This window comes from Rutidosis leptorrhynchoides, chromosome 6 (assembly GCF_046630445.1).
Source record: "Rutidosis leptorrhynchoides isolate AG116_Rl617_1_P2 chromosome 6, CSIRO_AGI_Rlap_v1, whole genome shotgun sequence".
NCBI lineage: Eukaryota > Viridiplantae > Streptophyta > Magnoliopsida > Asterales > Asteraceae > Rutidosis > Rutidosis leptorrhynchoides.
The window spans coordinates 68,164,015-68,184,662 of NC_092338.1; the positions used below are offsets into that span (position 1 = coordinate 68,164,015).

Here is a 20,648-nt window from a genome sequence, read left to right on the forward strand (position 1 = left end):
AAAATTAACAAAGTATAAATATCATATTTGCCATTTTACATGTTTAGTTTGTACGGAGTATTATAGTTAGTACTATTTATTTATTTATTATTATTTATTATTATTATTATTATTATTATTATTATTATTATTATTGTTGTTGTTGTTGTTGTAATAAAATAAGATATTTAGAATTTATACATGTTTGTCGTTGTTTTCATTTCGAAGGATTTCGAACACATGTACAATACTAATATTTTTTTTATCTAGTTACATGTGATTAGGTGTTATGTATTATTAAAATTAATTGTTCACTCCTTGATCTCGTATTTAAGTGATCTACTTATATTTATGCATAACATAATACTTAATTATTTAATATTTTATTTCGGACCATTATAACATATCTCACTAAAAATGATTTCGTCCCCGAAATCAATAATATTAACTCTACATATCTCATTCTATATTTCCGGTTATTATAACATATCCCACTAAAAAAAATTATTTCGTCCCCGAAATCAACAAAATTAGAACGGAAAACAACGAAATTAAAATTCTAACCTTTAGGCAAACAAAGAAGGGTAACGCTCACGAATAGACTCCTCGGATTCCCAAGTAGCTTCCCGTTCCGGGTGATTCTTGCACAACACTTTAACGTAAGGGATCGTTTTGTGTCGTAGTACTCGTTCCTCACGAGCTAGAATTTCCTGAGCTTCCTCTTCACACGAGAGATCTTCACGAATCTCATGAAGTGGATATTGACCACATGGAGTGGAGAGTAGTTGTAGCCTCGTAAACAGGACACATGAAACACATTATGCACATGAGACAATGCCGGGGGTAACGCCAAACGATATGATACCTCTCCAACTCTTTCCAAAATCTCAAAAGGACCAATGAATCTCGGGCTAAGTTTTCCTTTAATGCCAAAGCGTCGAATGCCCTTACAAGTAGAAACTTTAAGAAAAACGTGTTCACCGACTTTAAACTCGAGAGCTCGTCGATGCTTATCAGCATAACTCTTCTGACGTGTGCGGGCCTCTTTCAACTTCTCTTTCGCTAATTCAACTTTTTCATTAATAACTCGGACCAACTCGGGACCTTCAATAACCTTCTCACCGGGTTCGTTCCCACAAACCAGAGCCCTACATTTCCGTCCATACAACATCTCATAAGGTGCCATGTCGATACTAGCATGCCAACTATTATTTTAAGCAAATTCAACCAAGCAAAGATAATCGTCCCATGTAATGACCCGGACTTTTTCGATCGATCTATACTTATAAGATTAATATTTACATAAATTAAACCTTACCAACATGATAAGCAATCCAAATTGTTGAGATTTATGTTTTTGAAAAGAGTTTTACACAACGTTTGACCGTCTAGTTTGACCGATGATATCACGAACTATATAATATATGATAATTATACGTTTGTGTATATATATGTATATATACATATTTAACATGATCTAAGGATGTTTTAATATCTCATTTTGTATTAATAACAATAAGTTATAAGTATATTTTGAAACTACTAATTTAAGTTTTCAAAACAATAACCATACGTAACGTTATTTGACATAAAAACTTATAACCTATAATGTTTATACATATATCGTATATGTAATGTATTTAATCACTTTTTAAGGACTTAAATACATAAAACAATATAAGTATATTCATAAAAGATAACTATATTTGAATCCTCGTTCCGTTTTTACAGGATTTCTATACGTATATCTAGAGTATATGTACTCGTATCATACCTAGCTTCTATACGTATTTACTATTGGTATATACACATCAAATCACCACCTAACCAGCCCTTGTTCATGCCTTATGTATAAGGTAATTACTTTTGTATTATTGTATGACTAATTAACAAGATTACAAACTTGAAAATTGTCTTTGTCTCCCCCCCATTCACGTTTTTAAAGGGGTTAAGAGTACTCCATTTTTTATTCATTTTTACCTCAAATCTCTAGCTAAATACACACACACTTATGAACCCTAAACACCTTAACCATCTCAGCTCACAACCATGAAGATCTAGCTTCAAAAACATCACTTAATCACCATAATAAAACCCTTACAAAAACACTTCAAGAATCCTTCCAAGAACACAAGTTTACTTCCAATCTTTCATCCAACTCCACCACTCTTTTGGTTCTAGGTTTTTACTTCTCTTTTACAGCAATCTTGTCCAAGTAACTTGAGGTAGTAACTTTGTTCATAACCTTATTCGATTCATATATATATATAGCTATCTTATTTTATGGTATACAATTTTAACAACAAGAACATAGTTTGAATGATTTCAAACTTGTTTGCAAACTAAATAGATCCTTCTAACTTAACTTTTAAAATACTTCAAGACCTGTAATATATCATAAATATATGCTAATTTAGCAAGGTATAACTTGGTTTTTCAAAGAACACCTTAAAAACTGAATTTACGACGTCGGAGTGTAACCGGAGGCTGTTTTGGGTTGGATAATTAAAAACTATCTTGAACTTTGAATTGGAGGCTTATTTTCTGGAAAATTGATATTTACTATGAATATGATAACACATAAAAATTTCATGATTTAACTCAAAGTATAAGTATTTTTAGAAAAATAATCATTTAATGTTGTTTACATAAGGGAAAATGATCAACTTCATAAGTTTCACCAAAGTTTGACCTATGACCTGTGATTTCAAATACAAACTAAGGTATTTACAGTTCATAGTCTTAAATAAGAACTCGATCCAAGGAAGTGGCAAGTTGAACCAACGAAAACGGAGTTGTAACGAAGAAACTATGACCAAAACAAGATCGGATATCCAAAACTAGTTTAGCCACGAAAATAATTGGAGAAAAATTAAATGAATCACATCTTTCTAAAATAACATGATATTTTATATATATGTACTCATAATTTAATTTTATATATTTCAGGACCACCCGTAAACAATACGAGAAGATTAATCATAAGATCCCATGATTGTACGCAACACGTCATTTGACAACACCGGTACTTTATGTACGCAACACGTCATTTGACAACACCGGTACCATGGGTCAAGATTAATCCCGACCAATACAAATACGATGGGGTTTTATTTATTTCGATGGGGGTTTTATTTATTAAACTCCTAAATATGAACCATTAAAATTGAATTACTAACATCGGACTGCTAACTACGGACTAAGAAATTATTAAAACTATTAAAAGTATAATAAGTATATATATGTGACGATTGTTTAAAATGGAAATATATTGATAAACTATATATGGATAGGTTCGTGATATCAACCGGAGACCAAGTCAAAATATATATATCTTCAAGGCAAAAGTGAGTATATAGTCCCACTTTTAAACTCTAAATATTTCGGGATGAGAATACATGTATTTTATGTTTTACGATATGGACACAAGTAACTGAAAAATATATTCTACGTTGAGTTGTACCACTAGCATACTTCCCTGTAGCTTGGTAACTATTATTTACAGCGGTATTGTAAACGCGAATCCTGTTGATAGATCTATCGGGCCTGACAACCCCAACCGGACTGGACGACCAGTATTCAACGGTTGCACAGTACTTCGTTTCGTGACTATACTTGGTACAGTGTAGTAAGATTTCATAATAAAGGGAATATGCGACGTGATTAAATGTTAAGTATGGTTACCAAGTGCTCAACCACTTAGAATACTTTTATTAAAATGTTTATATATGAAATCTTGTGGTCTATATATATATATTGCTGCCGGCATTAAACCTATATCTCACCAACTTTATGTTGACATTTTAAGCATGTTTATTCTCAGGTGATAACTAAAAGCTTCCGCTGCAACATGTTGAATTTAAGCAAGATCTTGAGTATGCATATTTGTGTCAAAAATAAAACTGCATATCCGAGGAATTGTAATGTAAAATATGCTAGAAATCGTATTGTTATCATCACATGTAAAGTTTGTAAGTCTAAGATTATCGCTAAACGATAATCATCTTTTTATTGTCTAAAGCTTGTATTAAAATAAGAGTTATGGTTTGTAATGTAAAATAAATGCAGTTGTTCTTTTAAAAATGTCGCATATAGAGGTCAATACCTCGCAATGAAATCATACGTTATCTAACTCGTTCTTATGGTTAAGGACGGGTTATGACATGTGGTATCAGAGCGGTGGTCTTAGCGAACCAGGTTTGCATTAGTGTGTCTAACTGATAAGTCGTTAGGATACATTAGTAAGTCTGGACTTTGACCGGGTCTGATTTAAAAACCATTGCTTATCATTGTTGGTTAAAATTTATATGTAAATATTATGTAGTACTAATGGGTTAGTTATTGTGTGATAGATGTCGGGCTCAAAACTTGTCATCACATTCAGCGACTCCGAATCAGAATCTTCAGATGGTGTTCCAGTCATTAACCTATCCGATGACGAAAATAATATCATTGGGGAAGACTCACAAATTCCGGATGAACCGACTATAGAGAACCCGGAAAGTGAACCCGAGGAGGAAAGTGAACCCGAGGAGGAAAGTGAACCCGAGGAAGAAATACAGGAAATTACAAAAGACAAGTTCGAACTAGGAAAGAAACGAAAGGCTAATAAATTAGAAAATTCAAATCCTGAGTTTAGTAAGGATGATGTGGCACCAACTCCACTAGACACTACCACCCCTATTCCCGCTATTCCTATTCATTCTATCCCGGCATCTAGTTCTTCATCCCCACAGCCAAAATATAGGCAGACAGCTAGGATAAGCGTTAGGCCATTCCTTGAACCTAAACGTCCTAGAAAATAGACCAAACGATGCGCTGCCGTATTAAACCATGGGATCATATAATGTTTTGTATAATATTATTAGTGTGGTTTGCTTAATGTTCGATGTAAGATAAGCATATGTAAAATAGTGAAGTATGAAATGCAATAATTTTCCATGGTTAAGTATTATTTAGATTGTAGTAATTGATTCTGTACTAAGCTATTAAGTATGGACATTAACGGGTAGGTACTACCCTAGATATAATTATAAAACGCTAATAAGAAGAAAAGGCTTTTATAATAATACCTGGTTCATATTATTAATAAGCTATAATGTACTGTAAATATACACTACATCTATAATATTCCATGTGAATAATTATTTTTTTTCATTCTTATAGAAGAATATGGCGCGATTGAACCGAATGACGGAACAAGAAATCCAGGAACTCATCAATCAGCGAGTGAACGACAGAATGTTATGGGTCGAGGCTGCAAGAGGTGCTGCAGTTAACCCAAATCCTCGTGTGGGGTGCACTTACAAAACTTTTCAAGCTTGCAAGCCCTCATCATTCAGTGGAACAGAAGGACCGATCGGTTTAACCCGGTGGATAGAAAAGATGGAGACTGTGTTTAAAATCAGTGGTTGTGTTGAAAAGGACATGACCAAGTATGCATCGTGCACTTTACAAGATAGTGCACTCACGTGGTGGAAAAATTATGTGAAGGCTGTAGGAGGAGATGTAGCTTATGATACCCCATGGGAAGAATTCAAAATAATGTTAATCAACGAGTATTGTCCAAGGAACGAGGTTAGGAAGTTGGAAGATGAATTACGAAGCCTGAAGGTTGTTGGTACTGAAATCACCAACTACAATCAGCGATTCATGGAATTAGTTTTGCTATGTCCTGAATTGGTTCCAACTGAAGAACGGAAGATTGAAATGTACAAAGATGGTTTGCCCAAAAAGGTCAAGGAAAATGTTATAGCATCGAAACCTAAGACAATTCATGAAGCTATAACCATGGCAAATGAGCTAATGGATCAGGTCATCATGGATAAGAAAGTATCCAATACTGATGTGAAGGTATCAGGTAACAAAAGAAAGTGGAATGGAAATTATGATCGAGGTAACCAACAACAATCTTTTAAGAAACAAGAAATCACGCAAGGTGCGGGTAGTGGTTTAAGCTTTGGTTACAAAGGACAAAATCCTTTATGTAACCGATGCCACAAACATCACTCTGGCTACTGTAATGTGGTATGCAACAAATGTAATCGAAAGGGTCATCTTGCTGAAGATTGTAGGGCTCTCGTTACAAATACAAATGGTACCAAGACTCCTGCCACCAATGCAAATAGAACTGCTTTGGCTACCATTACTTGTTATGGGTGTGGAAAACAAGGTCACTATAAGAGCCAGTGTCCAAATCCAGAGAAGAATAATGGATCTGCACGTGGAAGAGCATTTGTTATTAATGCTAGAGAGGCGTGTGAAGACCCGGAGCTTGTTACGGGTACGTTTACCATTAATAACTTATCCGCATCTATTATATTTGATACTGGTGCCGATAGAAGTTACGTGAGTAGAGGCTTTTACGCTAAATTGAATTGTTCATCATTACCTCTAGATGCTAAGTACATGATTGAGTTAGCTAATGGTAAACTAATTAAAGCCGATAAAATTTGCCGTGATTGTAAAATAAATTTAGCCGGAGAAACGTTTAAAATTGACTTGATACCCGTAGAATTAGGAAGTTTTGATGTAATAGTCGGCATGGACTGGATGTCCAAAATAGGAGCTGAAGTTGTGTGCGCCAAGAAGGCAATTCGCATTCCTCGTAAGAATAAAACGCCAGTAATGATTTATGGAGAGAAGGGTAACTCAAAGCTAAAACTCATTAGTTATTTGAAAGCTCAAAAGTGCTTGAAGAAAGGGTGCTATGCTATCTTAGCACATGTTAATAAAGTCGAAAAGAAAGAAAAAGAGAAGTGCATCAATGACGTGCCTGTGGCAAGAGATTTTCCTGAAGTATTTCCGGAAGAGTTGCCGGGATTACCTCCATTTAGATATGTAGAATTTCAAATAGATTTAGTACCAGGAGCTGCACCAGTTGCCCGTGCTCCATATAGACTTGCACCGTCCGAGTTAAAAGAACTTCAGAGTCAGTTAAAAGAATTACTGGATCGTGGATTCATACGACCAAGTACTTCACCGTGGGGAGCTCCGATTCTATTTGTTAAAAAGAAAGATGGATCTTTTAGGATGTGTATAGATTATCGTGAATTAAATAAGTTAACTATCAAGAATCGGTATCCACTACCGAGAATTGACGACTTATTTGATCAACTCCAAGGATCATGTGTGTACTCAAAAATTGACCTAAGATCGGGCTATCATCAATTACGTGTCAAAGAAGAAGATATACCGAAAACTGCTTTTCGGACACGTTATGGTCATTACGAATTTTTGGTCATGCCGTTTGGGTTGACAAATGCGCCAGCTGTATTCATGGACCTCATGAATCGAGTTTGTAGTCCGTATTTAGATAAGTTTGTTATCGTTTTCATTGATGATATTCTTATCTATTCCAAGAGTGAGCAAGAGCATGAGTAGCATTTAAGGTTGATATTAGAGTTGTTGAGAAAAGAACAGCTATATGCTAAATTTTCTAAATGTGCTTTCTGGTTGAAAGAAGTGCAATTTCTTGGCCACGTTGTTAGTAGCAAAGGAATTCAGGTTGGTCCAGCAAAAATTGAAGCCATTGAAAAATGGGAGACTCCTAAGACACCAATGCAGATACGCCAATTTTTGGGTTTAGCCGGTTATTATAGAAGGTTTATTCAAGATTTTTCCCGAATAGCTAAGCCGTTGACAGCGTTAACGCAAAAAGGGAAGAAATATGAATGGACTTCTGAGCAGGAGAGTGCATTTCAATTACTGAAAAAGAAGTTGACTACGGCGCCTATTTTATCGTTACCAGAAGGGAACGATGATTTTGAAATATATTGTGACGCTTCGCGACAAGGTTTTGGTTGCGTTCTTATGCAACGGAAGAAAGTTATTGCATACGCATCCCGACAATTGAAGATTCATGAGCGGAATTATACGACGCATGATCTAGAATTGGGAGCAGTCGTGTTTGCATTGAAGATATGGAGACACTACTTGTATGGGGTTAAATGCACTGTGTTTACTGATCATAAAAGCCTTCAACATATTTTTGATCAGAAACAGCTGAACATGAGGCAACGTAGGTGGGTCGAGTTAATAAACGACTATGATTGTGAAATTCGTTATCATCCCGGGAAAGCGAATGTGGTGGCTGACGCACTAAGTAGAAAGGAACGAGAACCAATTCGAGTACGAGCGATGAACATAAAAATTCGCATGAATCTCAACTCACAAATCAAAGAAGTTCAACGAGAAGCACTTACTAAAGAAAATATAGGAAATGAAATAATGAAGAAGTATGAGAAGCAACTCGTTATGCGGGAAGATGGAATTCGATATTTTGCAAACCGTATTTGGGTACCAAAGTTGGGTGGATTAAGGAAGTTAATATTGAATGAGGCACATAAGACAAGATACTCGATACATCCTGGAGTTGGAAAGATGTATCAAGATCTTAAGACGCATTATTGGTGGCCTAATTTGAAGACAGACGTTGCAACATATGTTGGGGAATGTTTAACTTGTTCCAAAGTCAAAGCAGAACACCAGAAGCCGTCAGGATTACTTCAACAACCAGAAATCCCAGAATGGAAATGGGACGGTATTACCATGGATTTCATCACGAAGTTACCAAAGACTGCCTGGGGATACGACACTATTTGGGTAATTGTTGATCGTCTTACCAAATCTGCACATTTCTTGCCTATAAAGGAAACGGATAGAATGGAGAAATTATTACGATTATATATAAAGAAAATAGTTTCAAGGCATGGAATACCTATTTCCATTATATCTGATCGTGATAGTAGATTTACCTCAAAGTTCTGGCAATCACTACAGGAGGCACTAGGAACTCGTTTGGATATGAGTACCGCATATCATCCGCAAACCGACGGGCAGAGTGAAAGAACAATTCAGACTCTTGAAGACATGCTCAGGGCATGTGTGATCGATTTTGGAAACGGATGGGATAAATATCTACCATTAGCAGAATTCTCGTATAATAATAGTTATCATGCGAGCATTAAAGCTGCGCCATTCGAAGCATTGTACGGAAGGAAGTGTAGATCTCCTATTTGTTGGAATGAAGTAGGAGATCGACAATTAACTGGTCCCGAGATCATACAGGAAACAACTGAGAAGATAGTATAAATCAAGGAGAGATTGAAAACAGCCCGTAGTCGCCAAAAGAGCTACGCCGATGTCCGAAGGAAACCATTAGAGTTTCAGATCGGTGACATGGTTATGCTAAAGGTGTCACCTTGGAAAGGTGTAATACGTTTCGGTAAAAGAGGTAAACTGAACCCAAGATATGTAGGCCCGTTCAAGATCATCGAACGCATTGGACCGGTAGCTTATCGACTCGAGTTACCGCAACAACTCGCCGGAGTACATAATACATTTCACGTCTCGAACCTTAAAAAGTGTCTTGCAAAGGAAGACCTCACCATTCCTCTTGAAGAAATTCAAGTTGACGAGAAACTACAATTCATAGAAGAACCAATCGAGATCATGGACCGTGAAGTTAAACGGCTCAAGCAGAGCAACATACCGATCATTAAAGTTCGTTGGAATGCACGAAGAGGTCCCGAGTTTACTTGGGAGTGAGAGGATCAAATGAAACAAAAATACCCGCATTTGTTTCCCGATGACGCAAAATAGGTACGATTTTAAAATTTCGGGACGAAATTTATTTAACGGGTAGGTACTGTAATGACCCGGACTTTTTTGATCGATCTATACTTATAAGATTAATATTTACATAAATTAAACCTTACCAACATGATAAGCAATCCAAATTGTTGAGATTTATGTTTTTGAAAAGAGTTTTACACAACGTTTGACCGTCTAGTTTGACCGATGATATCACGAACTATATAATATATGATAATTATACGTTTGTGTATATATATGTATATATACATATTTAACATGATCTAAGGATGTTTTAATATCTCATTTTGTATTAATAACAATAAGTTATAAGTATATTTTGAAACTACTAATTTAAGTTTTCAAAACAATAACCATACGTAACGTTATTTGACATAAAAACTTATAACCTATAATGTTTATACATATATCGTATATGTAATGTATTTAATCACTTTTTAAGGACTTAAATACATAAAACAATATAAGTATATTCACAAAAGATAACTATATTTGAATCCTCGTTCCGTTTTCACAGGATTTCTATACGTATATCTAGAGTATATGTACTCGTATCATACCTAGCTTCTATACTTATTTACTATTGGTATATACACATCAAATCACCACCTAACCAGCCCTTGTTCATGCCTTATGCATAAGGTAATTACTTTTGTATTATTGTATGACTAATTAACAAGATTACAAACTTGAAAATTGTCTTTGTCTCCCCCCCCATTCACGTTTTTAAAGGGGTTAAGAGTACTCCATTTTTGATTCATTTTTACCTCAAATCTCTAGCTAAATACACACACACTTATGAACCCTAAACACCTTAACCATCTCAGCTCACAACCATGAAGATCTAGCTTCAAAAACATCACTTAATCACCATAATAAAACCCTTACAAAAACACTTCAAGAATCCTTCCAAGAACACAAGTTTACTTCCAATCTTTCATCCAACTCCACCACTCTTTTGGTTCTAGGTTTTTACTTCTCTTTTACAGCAATCTTGTCCAAGTAACTTGAGGTAGTAACTTTGTTCATAACCTTATTCGATTCATATATATATATATATATATATAGCTATCTTATTTTATGGTATACAATTTTAACAACAAGAACATAGTTTGAATGATTTCAAACTTGTTTGAAAACTAAATAGATCCTTCTAACTTAACTTTTAAAATACTTCAAGACCTGTAATATATCATAAATATATGCTAATTTAGCAAGGTATAACTTGGTTTTTCAAAGAACACCTTAAAAACTGAATTTACGACGTCGGAGTGTAACCGGGGGCTGTTTTGGGTTGGATAATTAAAAACTATCTTGAACTTTGAATTGGAGGCTTATTTTCTGGAAAATTGATATTTACTATGAATATGATAACACATAAAAATTTCATGATTTAACTCAAAGTATAAGTATTTTTAGAAAAATAATCATTTAATGTTGTTTACATAAGGGAAAATGATCAACTTCATAAGTTTCACCAAAGTTTGACCTATGACCTGTGATTTTGAATACAAACTAAGGTATTTACAGTTCATAGTCTTAAAGAAGAACTCGATCCAAGGAAGTGGCAAGTTGAACCAACGAAAACGGAGTTGCAACGAAGAAACTATGACCAAAACAAGATCGGATATCCAAAACTAGTTTAGCCACGAAAATAATTGGAGAAAAATTAAATGAATCACATCTTTCTAAAATAACATGATATTTTATATATATGTACTCATAATTTAATTTTATATATTTCAGGACCACCCGTAAACAATACGAGAAGATTAATCATAAGATCCCATGATTGTACGCAACACGTCATTTGACAACACCGGTACTTTATGTACGCAACACGTCATTTGACAACACCGGTACCATGGGTCAAGATTAATCCCGACCAATACAAATACGATGGGGTTTTATTTATTTCGATGGGGGTTTTATTTATTAAACACCTAAATATGAACCATTAAAATTGAATTACTAACATCGGACTGCTAACTACGGACTAAGAAATTATTAAAACTATTAAAAGTATAATAAGTATATATATGTGACGATTGTTTAAAATGGAAATATATTGATAAACTATATATGGATAGGTTCGTGATATCAACCGGAGACCAAGTCAAAATATATATATCTTCAAGGCAAAAGTGAGTATATAGTCCCACTTTTAAACTCTAAATATTTCGGGATGAGAATACATGTATTTTATGTTTTACGATATGGACACAAGTAACTGAAAAATATATTCTATGTTGAGTTGTACCACTGGCATACTTCCCTGTAGCTTGGTAACTATTATTTACAGCGGTATTGTAAACGCGAATCCTGTTGATAGATCTATCGGGCCTGACAACCCCAACCGGACTGGACGACCAGTATTCAACGGTTGCACAGTACTTCGTTTCGTGACTATACTTGGTACAGTGTAGTAAGATTTCATAATAAAGGGAATATGCGACGTGATTAAATGTTAAGTATGGTTACCAAGTGCTCAACCACTTCGAATACTTTTATTAAAATGTTTATATATGAAATCTTGTGGTCTATATATATATATTGCTGCCGGCATTAAACCTATATCTCACCAACTTTATGTTGACGTTTTAAGCATGTTTATTCTCAGGTGATAACTAAAAGCTTCCGCTGCAACATGTTGAATTTAAGCAAGATCTTGAGTATGCATATTTGTGTCAAAAATAAAACTGCATATCCGAGGAATTGTAATGTAAAATATGCTAGAAATCGTATTGTTATCATCACATGTAAAGTTTGTAAGTCTAAGATTATCGCTAAACGATAATCATCTTTTTATTGTCTAAAGCTTGTATTAAAATAAGAGTTATGGTTTGTAATGTAAAATAAATGCAGTTGTTCTTTTAAAAATGTCGCATATAGAGGTCAATACCTCGCAATGAAATCATACGTTATCTAACTCGTTCTTATGGTTAAGGACGGGTTATGACATCCCAACTCCCTGACCACTCTATGAAATGTCCCGTTCATATTGATTATAAACGTTCCATATTAATTGATTTTGTTGCGAGGTTTTGACCTCTATATGAGACGTTTTTCAAAGAATGCATTCGTTTATAAAACAAACCATAACCTTTATTTTATCGACAAGGTTAAAAGGACACCACCTAGATTATCCAGAAATGATAATCTAAAAATATCACACTTACACACTACCAATACATATTGGTTTACAATATTAATATGTTACAACAAAGTAAATCTCGAATGCAGTTTTAAACAATATTATACAAGCATGCTGACACCAAATCTTGTCCATATTTTAGCATGCAACAGCGGAAGTTCTTAATAATCACCTGAGAATAAACATGCTTTAAACGTCAACAAAAATGTTGGTGAGTTACAGGTTTAACCTATATATTTATCAAATCGTAATATTAGACCACAAGATTTCATATTTCAATATACATCCCATACATAGAGATAAAAATCATTCATATGGTGAACACCTGGTAACCGACATTAACAAGATGCATATAAGAATATCCCCTATCATTTCGGGAAATCCTTCGGACATGATAAAAATGAATTCAAAGTACTAAAGCATCTGGTACTTTGGATGGGGTTCGTTAGGCCCAATAGATCTATCTTTAGGATTCACGTTAATTAGTAGATCGGTTTACTAATTCTTAGGCTACCAAGCAAAAGGGGCATATTCGGCTTCGATCATTCACCCATATAATGTAGTTTCATTTACTTGTGTCTATTTCGTAAAACATTTATAAAATTGCATGTATTCTCATCTCAAAATATTAGATTTTAAAAGTGGGACTATAACTCACTTTCACATATTTTTACTTCGTCGGGAAGTAAGACTTGGCCACTGGTCGATTCACGAACCTATAACAAATATGTACATATATATCAAAGTATGTTCAAAATATATTTACAACATTTTTTATTACGTTTTAATGATTTGAGTTTATTAAGTCAGCTGTCCTTGTTAGTAACCTACTAGTTGTCCACAGTTAGATGTACAGAAATAAATTGATATATATTATATTTAATCAATCCATGACCCAGTGTATACACGTCTCAGGCTAGATCACAACTCAAAGTATATATATTTTTGGAATCAACCTCAACCCTGTATAGCTACCTCAAACATTACTTCATATAGAGTGTCTATGGTTGTTCCAAATAATATATATACATGGATCGATATGATATGTCAAAACTTTTGTATACGTGTCTATGGTATCCCAAGATTACATAATATATTAGAATACATGTATAATACAATATAAGTTAGCTAGGATATGATTAATATAGATTTGTTACCAATTTTCACGTAGCTACAACAAGCAAAATTATCAAATCTTGTTTTACCCATAACTTCTTCGTTTTAAATCCGTTTTGAGTGATTCAAGTTGCTATAGTTTCATATTGAACTTAAGTTTATGAATCTAAACAGAAAAAGTATAAGTTTATAGTCGGAAATACAGGTTACAAGTCATTTTTGTAAAGGTAGTCATTTCAGTCGAAAGAACGACGTCTAGATGACCATTTTGGAAAACATACTTCCGCTTTGAGTTTAACCATGATTTTTGGATATAGTTTCATGTTCATAAGAAAAATTATTTTCCCATAAGAATAGCTTTTAAATCAAAGTTTATCATGGTTTTTAATTAACTAACCCAAAACAGCCCGCGGTGTTTACTACGACGGCGTATGTCCGATTTTACGGTGTTTTTCGTGTTTTCGGGTTTTAAATCATTAAGTTAGCATATCATAAAGATATATAACATGTGTCTAGTTGATTTTAAAATTCAAGTTAGAAGGATTAACTTTTGTTTGCGAACAAGTTTAGAATTAACTAAACTATGTTCTAGTGATTACAAGTTTAAACCTTCGAATAAGATAGTTTTATATATATGATTCGAATGATATTATGAACATCATTACTACCTCAAGTTTTGTGGATAAACCTACTGGAAATGAGAAAAATAGATCTAGCTTCAAAGGATCCTTGGATGGCTTGAAAGTTCTTGAAGTAGAATCATGACACGAAAACAGGTTCAAGTAAGATTTCCACTCGAAATAAGATTGTTATAGTTATAGAAATTGAATCAAAGTTTGAATATGAGTATTACCTTATATTAGAAAGATATCTTACTGTAAATAAGAAAGATTTCTTGAGGTTGGATGATCACTCAAAGTGGATTTGCAAGATTGGAAGTAAGCTAGCAAACTTGGAAGTGTTGTTGGTGTGTTCTTGAGTAGTTGTTTTATAACTTGGTTTATGTATGGATTTATGAACTAGATTGAGCTAGATTTTGTTAAAGATGATGAAGAACACTTAGAACAATGGAAGAACACTTGAGAGAGCTTAGTTTGATGCATAAAAATTGAAAAGTGAAAGTGTCTGTGAGTGTGTTAGAAAATGTGATTTGTATGGTGTCATATAGTCTCCATTAGTTTGTTGTTTTGTTAGATATTTCTTGCTAGATGTTAAATGATGGTTCCCACATGTGTTAGGTGACTCACAAGGGCAGCTAATAGCTGATCATTGAAGTGAATATACCAATAGTAAATACATTTAGAAGCTGGGTATTGTACGAGTACGAATACGGGTGCATACGAGTAGAATTGTTGATGAAAATGAACGAGGATGTAATTTTAAGCATTTTTGTTAAGTAGAAGTACTTTGATAAGTGTCTTGAAGTCTTTCGAAAGTGTATGAATACATATTAAAACACTACATGTATATACATTTTAACTGATTCGTTAAGTCATCGTTAGTCGTTACATGTAAGTGTTGTTTTGAAAACTTTAAGTTAACGATCTTGATAATGTTGTTAACACATTGTTTATTATATCTAATGAGATGTTAAATTATTACATTATCATGATATTATGATGTATTAATATATCTTAATATTATATATATACATTTAAATGTCGTTACAACGATAATCGTTACATATATGTCTCGTTTCGAAATCCTTAAGTTAGTAGTCTTGTTTTTACATATGTAGTTCATTGTTAATACTCTTAATGATATGTTTACGTATCATTTATCATGTTTATCATAGTGTAACAATATATTAATATGATTCATAGGTATTTAGTAAGACGTTGTTATAACGATAATCGTTATATATATCGTTTCGAGTTTCTTAATTCAATAAACTCATTTTTATGTATATCACTCATTGTTAATATACCTAGTGAGATACTTACTTATCATAATATCATGTTAACTATATATATATATATATATATATATATATATATATATATATATATATATATATATATATATATATGTCATCATATAGTTTTTACAAGTTTTAACGTTCGTGAATCGCCGGTCAACTTGGGTGGTCAAATGTGTATATGAAACCTATTTCAATTAATCAAGTCTTAACAAGTTTGATTTGCTTAACATGTTGGAAACACTTAATTATGTAAATATCAATTTCATTTAATGTATATAAACATGGAAAAGTTCGGGTCACTACAGTACCTACCCGTTAAATAAATTTCGTCCCGAAATTTTAAGCAGTTGGAGGTGTTGACGTATCTTCTGGAAATAAGTGCGGGTATTTCTTCTTCATCTGATCTTCTCGTTCCCAGGTGAACTCGGGTCCTCTACGAGCATTCCATCGAACCTCAAGAATTGGTATCTTGTTTTGCTTAAGTCTTTTAACTTCACGATCCATTATTTCAACGGGTTCTTCGATGAATTGAAGTTTTTCGTTGATTTGGATATCGTCTAACGGAATAGTGAGATCTTCTTTAGCAAAACATTTCTTCAAATTCGTGACGTGGAAGGTGTTATGTATAGCTGCGAGTTGTTGAGGTAACTCAAGTCGGTAAGCTACTGGTCCGACACGATCAATAATCTTGAATGGTCCAATATACCTTGGATTTAATTTTCCCCGTTTACCAAATCGAACAACGCCTTTCCAAGGTGAAACCTTAAGCATGACCACCTCCCCAATTTCAAATTTTATATCTTTTATCTTAATGTCCGCATAGCTCTTTTGTCGACTTTGGGCGGTTTTCAACCGTTGTTGAATTTGAATGATTTTCTCTGTGGTTTCTTGAATAATTTCTGGACCCGTAATTTGTCTATCCCCTACTTCACTCCAACAAATTGGAGACCTGCACTTTCTACCATAAAGTACCTCAAACGGTGCCATTTCAATGCTCGAGTGGTAATTGTTGTTGTAGGAAAATTCTGCTAACGGTAAATGTCGATCCCAATTGTTTCCGAAATCAATAACACATGCTCGTAGCATGTCTTCAAGCATTTTATCGTCCTTTCGCTCTGCCCATCATTTTGTGGATGATAGGCAGTACTCATGTCTAGACGAGTTCCTAATGCTTGCTGTAATGTCTGCCAGAATCTTGAAATAAATCTGCCATCCCTATCAGAGATAATAGAGATTGGTATTCCATGTCTGGAGATGACTTCCTTCAAATACAGTCGTGCTAACTTCTCCATCTTGTCATCTTCTCTTATTGGCAGGAAGTGTGCTGATTTGGTGAGACGATCAACTATTACCCAAATAGTATCAAAACCACTTGCAGTCCTTGGCAATTTAGTGATGAAGTCCATGGTAATGTTTTCCCATTTTCATTCCGGGATTTCGGGTTGTTGAAGTAGACCTGATGGTTTCTGATGCTCAGCTTTGACCTTAGAACACGTCAAACATTCTCCTACGTATTTAGCAACATCGGCTTTCATACCCGGCCACCAAAAATGTTTCTTGAGATCCTTGTACATCTTCCCCGCTCCAGGATGTATTGAGTATATGGTTTTATGAGCTTCTTTAAGTACCATTTCTCTCATATCTTCAAATTTTGGTACCCAAATTCTTTCAGCCCTATACCGGGTTCCGTCTTCCCGAATTTTAAGATGCTTCTCCGATCCTTTGGGTATTTCATCCGTTAAATTTCCCTCTTTTAAAACTCTTTGTTGCGCCTCCTTTATTTGAGTAGTAAGGTTAGTGTGAATCATTATATTCATAGATTTTACTCGAATGGGTTCTCTGTCTTTTCTACTCAAGGCGTCAGCTACCACATTTGCCTTCCCCGGGTGGTGACGAATCTCAAAGTCGTAATCATTCAACAATTCAATCCACCTGCGCTGCCTCATGTTCAGTTGTTTCTGATTAAATATGTGTTGAAGACTTTTGTGGTCGGTATATATAATACTTTTGACCCCATATAAGTAGTGCCTCCAAGTCTTTAATTCAAAAACAATCGCGCCTAATTCTAAATCATGCGTCGTATAATTCTGCTTGTGAATCTTCAATTGTCTAGACGCATAAGCAATTACCTTCGTTCATTGCATTAATACAAAACCGAGACCTTGCTTTGAGGCGTCACAATATATCACAAAATCATCATTCCCTTCAGGTAATGACAATATAGGTGTCGTAGTTAACTTTTTCTTCAACAATTGAAACGCTTTTTCTTGTTCATCCTTCCATTCAAATTTCCTCCCTTTATGCATTAATGCAGTCAAGGGTTTTGCTATTTTGGAAAAATCTTGGATGAATCTCCTGTAATAACCAGCCAGCCCTAAAAATTGACGTATGTGTTTCGGAGTTTTCGGGATTTCCCACTTTTCAACGATTTCAATCTTTGCTGGATCCACCTGAATACCTTATTTGTTCACTATATGACCGAGGAATTGAACTTCTTCCAACCAAAATGCACACTTTGAAAACTTAGCGTACAGTTTTTCTTTTCTCAGCAACTCTAGCACTTTTCTTAAATGTTCTTCGTGCTCTTGGTCATTCTTTGAGTAAATAAGTATGTCATCGATGAAAACAATGACAAACTTATCAAGGTATGGTCCACACACTCGGTTCATGAGGTCCATGAACATAGCTGGTGTGTTAGTCAACCCACACGGCATAACCATAAACTCGTAATGACCGTAACGCGTCCTAAAAGCAGTCTTTGGAATATCATCCTCCTTCACCCGCATTTGATGATACCAAGAACGTAAATCAATCTTCGAATAAATCGACGAGCCTTGTAGTTGATCAAATAAGTCGTCGATTCTCGGTAGTGGGTAGCGGTTCTTGATGGTAATTTTTTCAACTCTCGGTAGTCGATACACAACCTAAATGTACCATCCTTCTTCTTGACAAACAAAACAGGAGCTCCCCACGGTGATGTGCTTGGTCGAATGAAACCACGCTCTAAAAGTTCCTGTAACTGACTTTGTAATTCTTTCATTTCGCTGGGTGCGAGTCTGTATGGAGCATGAGCTATTGGTGCAGCTCCTGGTACAAGGTCTATTTGAAATTCAACGAATCGATGTGGGGGTAATCCCGGTAATTCTTTCAGAAATATATCGGGAAATTCTTTTGCGACGGGAACATCACTGATGTTCTTTTCTTCAGGTTTAACTTCCTCGATGTGTGCTAGAATGACGTAACAACCTTTTCTTATTAGTTTTTGTGCCTTCAAACTACTAATAAGATTTAATTTCGCGTTGTTCTTTTCTCCGTACACCATTAAAGGTTTTCCTTTTTCACGCATAATGCGAATCTCATTTTGTAACAAACGACCTCTACTCTCACCTTTTTCAACCAGTCCATGCCAATTATTACATCAAAACTCCCTAACTCGACTGGTATTAAATCAATTTTAAACGTTTCATCCCTCATTTTAATTTCTCTATCCCGACATATATTATCTGCTGAAATTAATTTGCCGTTTGCTAATTCGAGTAAAAATTTACTATCCAAAGGCGTCATTGGGCAACTTAATTTAGCACAAAAATCTCTACTCATATAGCTTCTATCTGCACCCGAATCAAATAAAACATAAGCAGATTTATCATCAATAAGAAACGTACCCGTAACAAGCTCCGGGTCTTCCTGTGCTTCTGCCGCATTGATAATGCTAAAAACGAACATATATTTCATAGCATTATCCCTCAAGAAAGACAAGATTTTAGTTGCAATTGTTCTAATTTCAAGTAATTATCGTTTAAATAATAAAAGGTGAAGACAAAAGACAGATTCGACGATTTGAAGACACAAACGACCAAAAAGCTCAAAAGTACAAAGTACAATCAAAGTGGTTCAAATTATTGATGAGAAACGTCTCAAAATTACAAGAGTACAAAACGCAAAACGCAAAGTATAAGATATTAAATTGTACGAAAGGACGTTTGAAAATCCGGAATCGGTACCAGAGTCAACTCTCAACGCTCGATGCAACGGACTAAAAATTACAAGTCAACTATGCATATAAATATAATATAATATATAAATAATTCTTAAAATTATTTATATATTATATATATTTAATTAAACCGTCGGCAAGAAGAAAACAACCAAATGTGAGCTGTCCCAGCTGGCCATGCGATCGCATGGCCAGGAAGAAGGAATTTCATGCGGTCGCATGACCCAAAAAGTGAGGCCACATTGCTATAAATTTCGCAGTTTCAGTCGAATGTAAACACATCCTTTTCTTTCTCCATCTCTCACGTATATATATATATATATATATATATATATATATATATATTATAATTTTAATTTTAATTTTAATAATAATAAGGGTATGTTAGCGAATGTTGTAAGGGTGTAAGTCGAAATTCTATCCGTGTAACGCTACGCTATTATTAATCATTGTAAGTTATGTTCAACCTTTTTAAATTAATGTCTCGTAGCTAAGTTATTATTATGCTTGATGTGCGTAGAGGTGTATACAAAATAGTTATATATTTACTACGAAAAACTATAAAATACGATACAATTTTACACAAGTTATTTATTTATTTATAGAGTGGATATACCTAAATCTTGCTACAACACTTATAGGCAGTGTACCTAATCGTACAATAGTGTAGTTTTTAGTAAATCCGGTTCGTCCACAGGGAACTCGCCAAGTTTAACGCTATATTTTTAAAAACTATATTTATATAAATATAAATATAAATATAAATATAAGTAGTATTATTATTATAAAAGGGGGTTTTTACCGTTTAATGACCGGTTTGTCGATTTTAAAACTTAAGTCGCAGTTAAAACCTAATGTAAAATATT

The 20,648-nt window shown here is 34.3% G+C and overlaps 1 protein-coding gene across 1 annotated transcript; it reads right to left on the minus strand.

The window, feature by feature from the left end:
- Nucleotides 1-545: 545 nt before the first annotated feature.
- On the minus strand, nucleotides 546-1,165 carry LOC139853724 (uncharacterized). Its single transcript, XM_071843089.1, has 2 exons — nucleotides 813-1,165; nucleotides 546-771 (listed from the first exon to the last, which is right to left on the minus strand). The coding sequence occupies exons 1-2, from the start codon at nucleotides 1,163-1,165 to the stop codon at nucleotides 546-548; spliced, it is 579 nt and encodes a 192-aa protein (XP_071699190.1).
- Nucleotides 1,166-20,648: the final 19,483 nt, after the last annotated feature.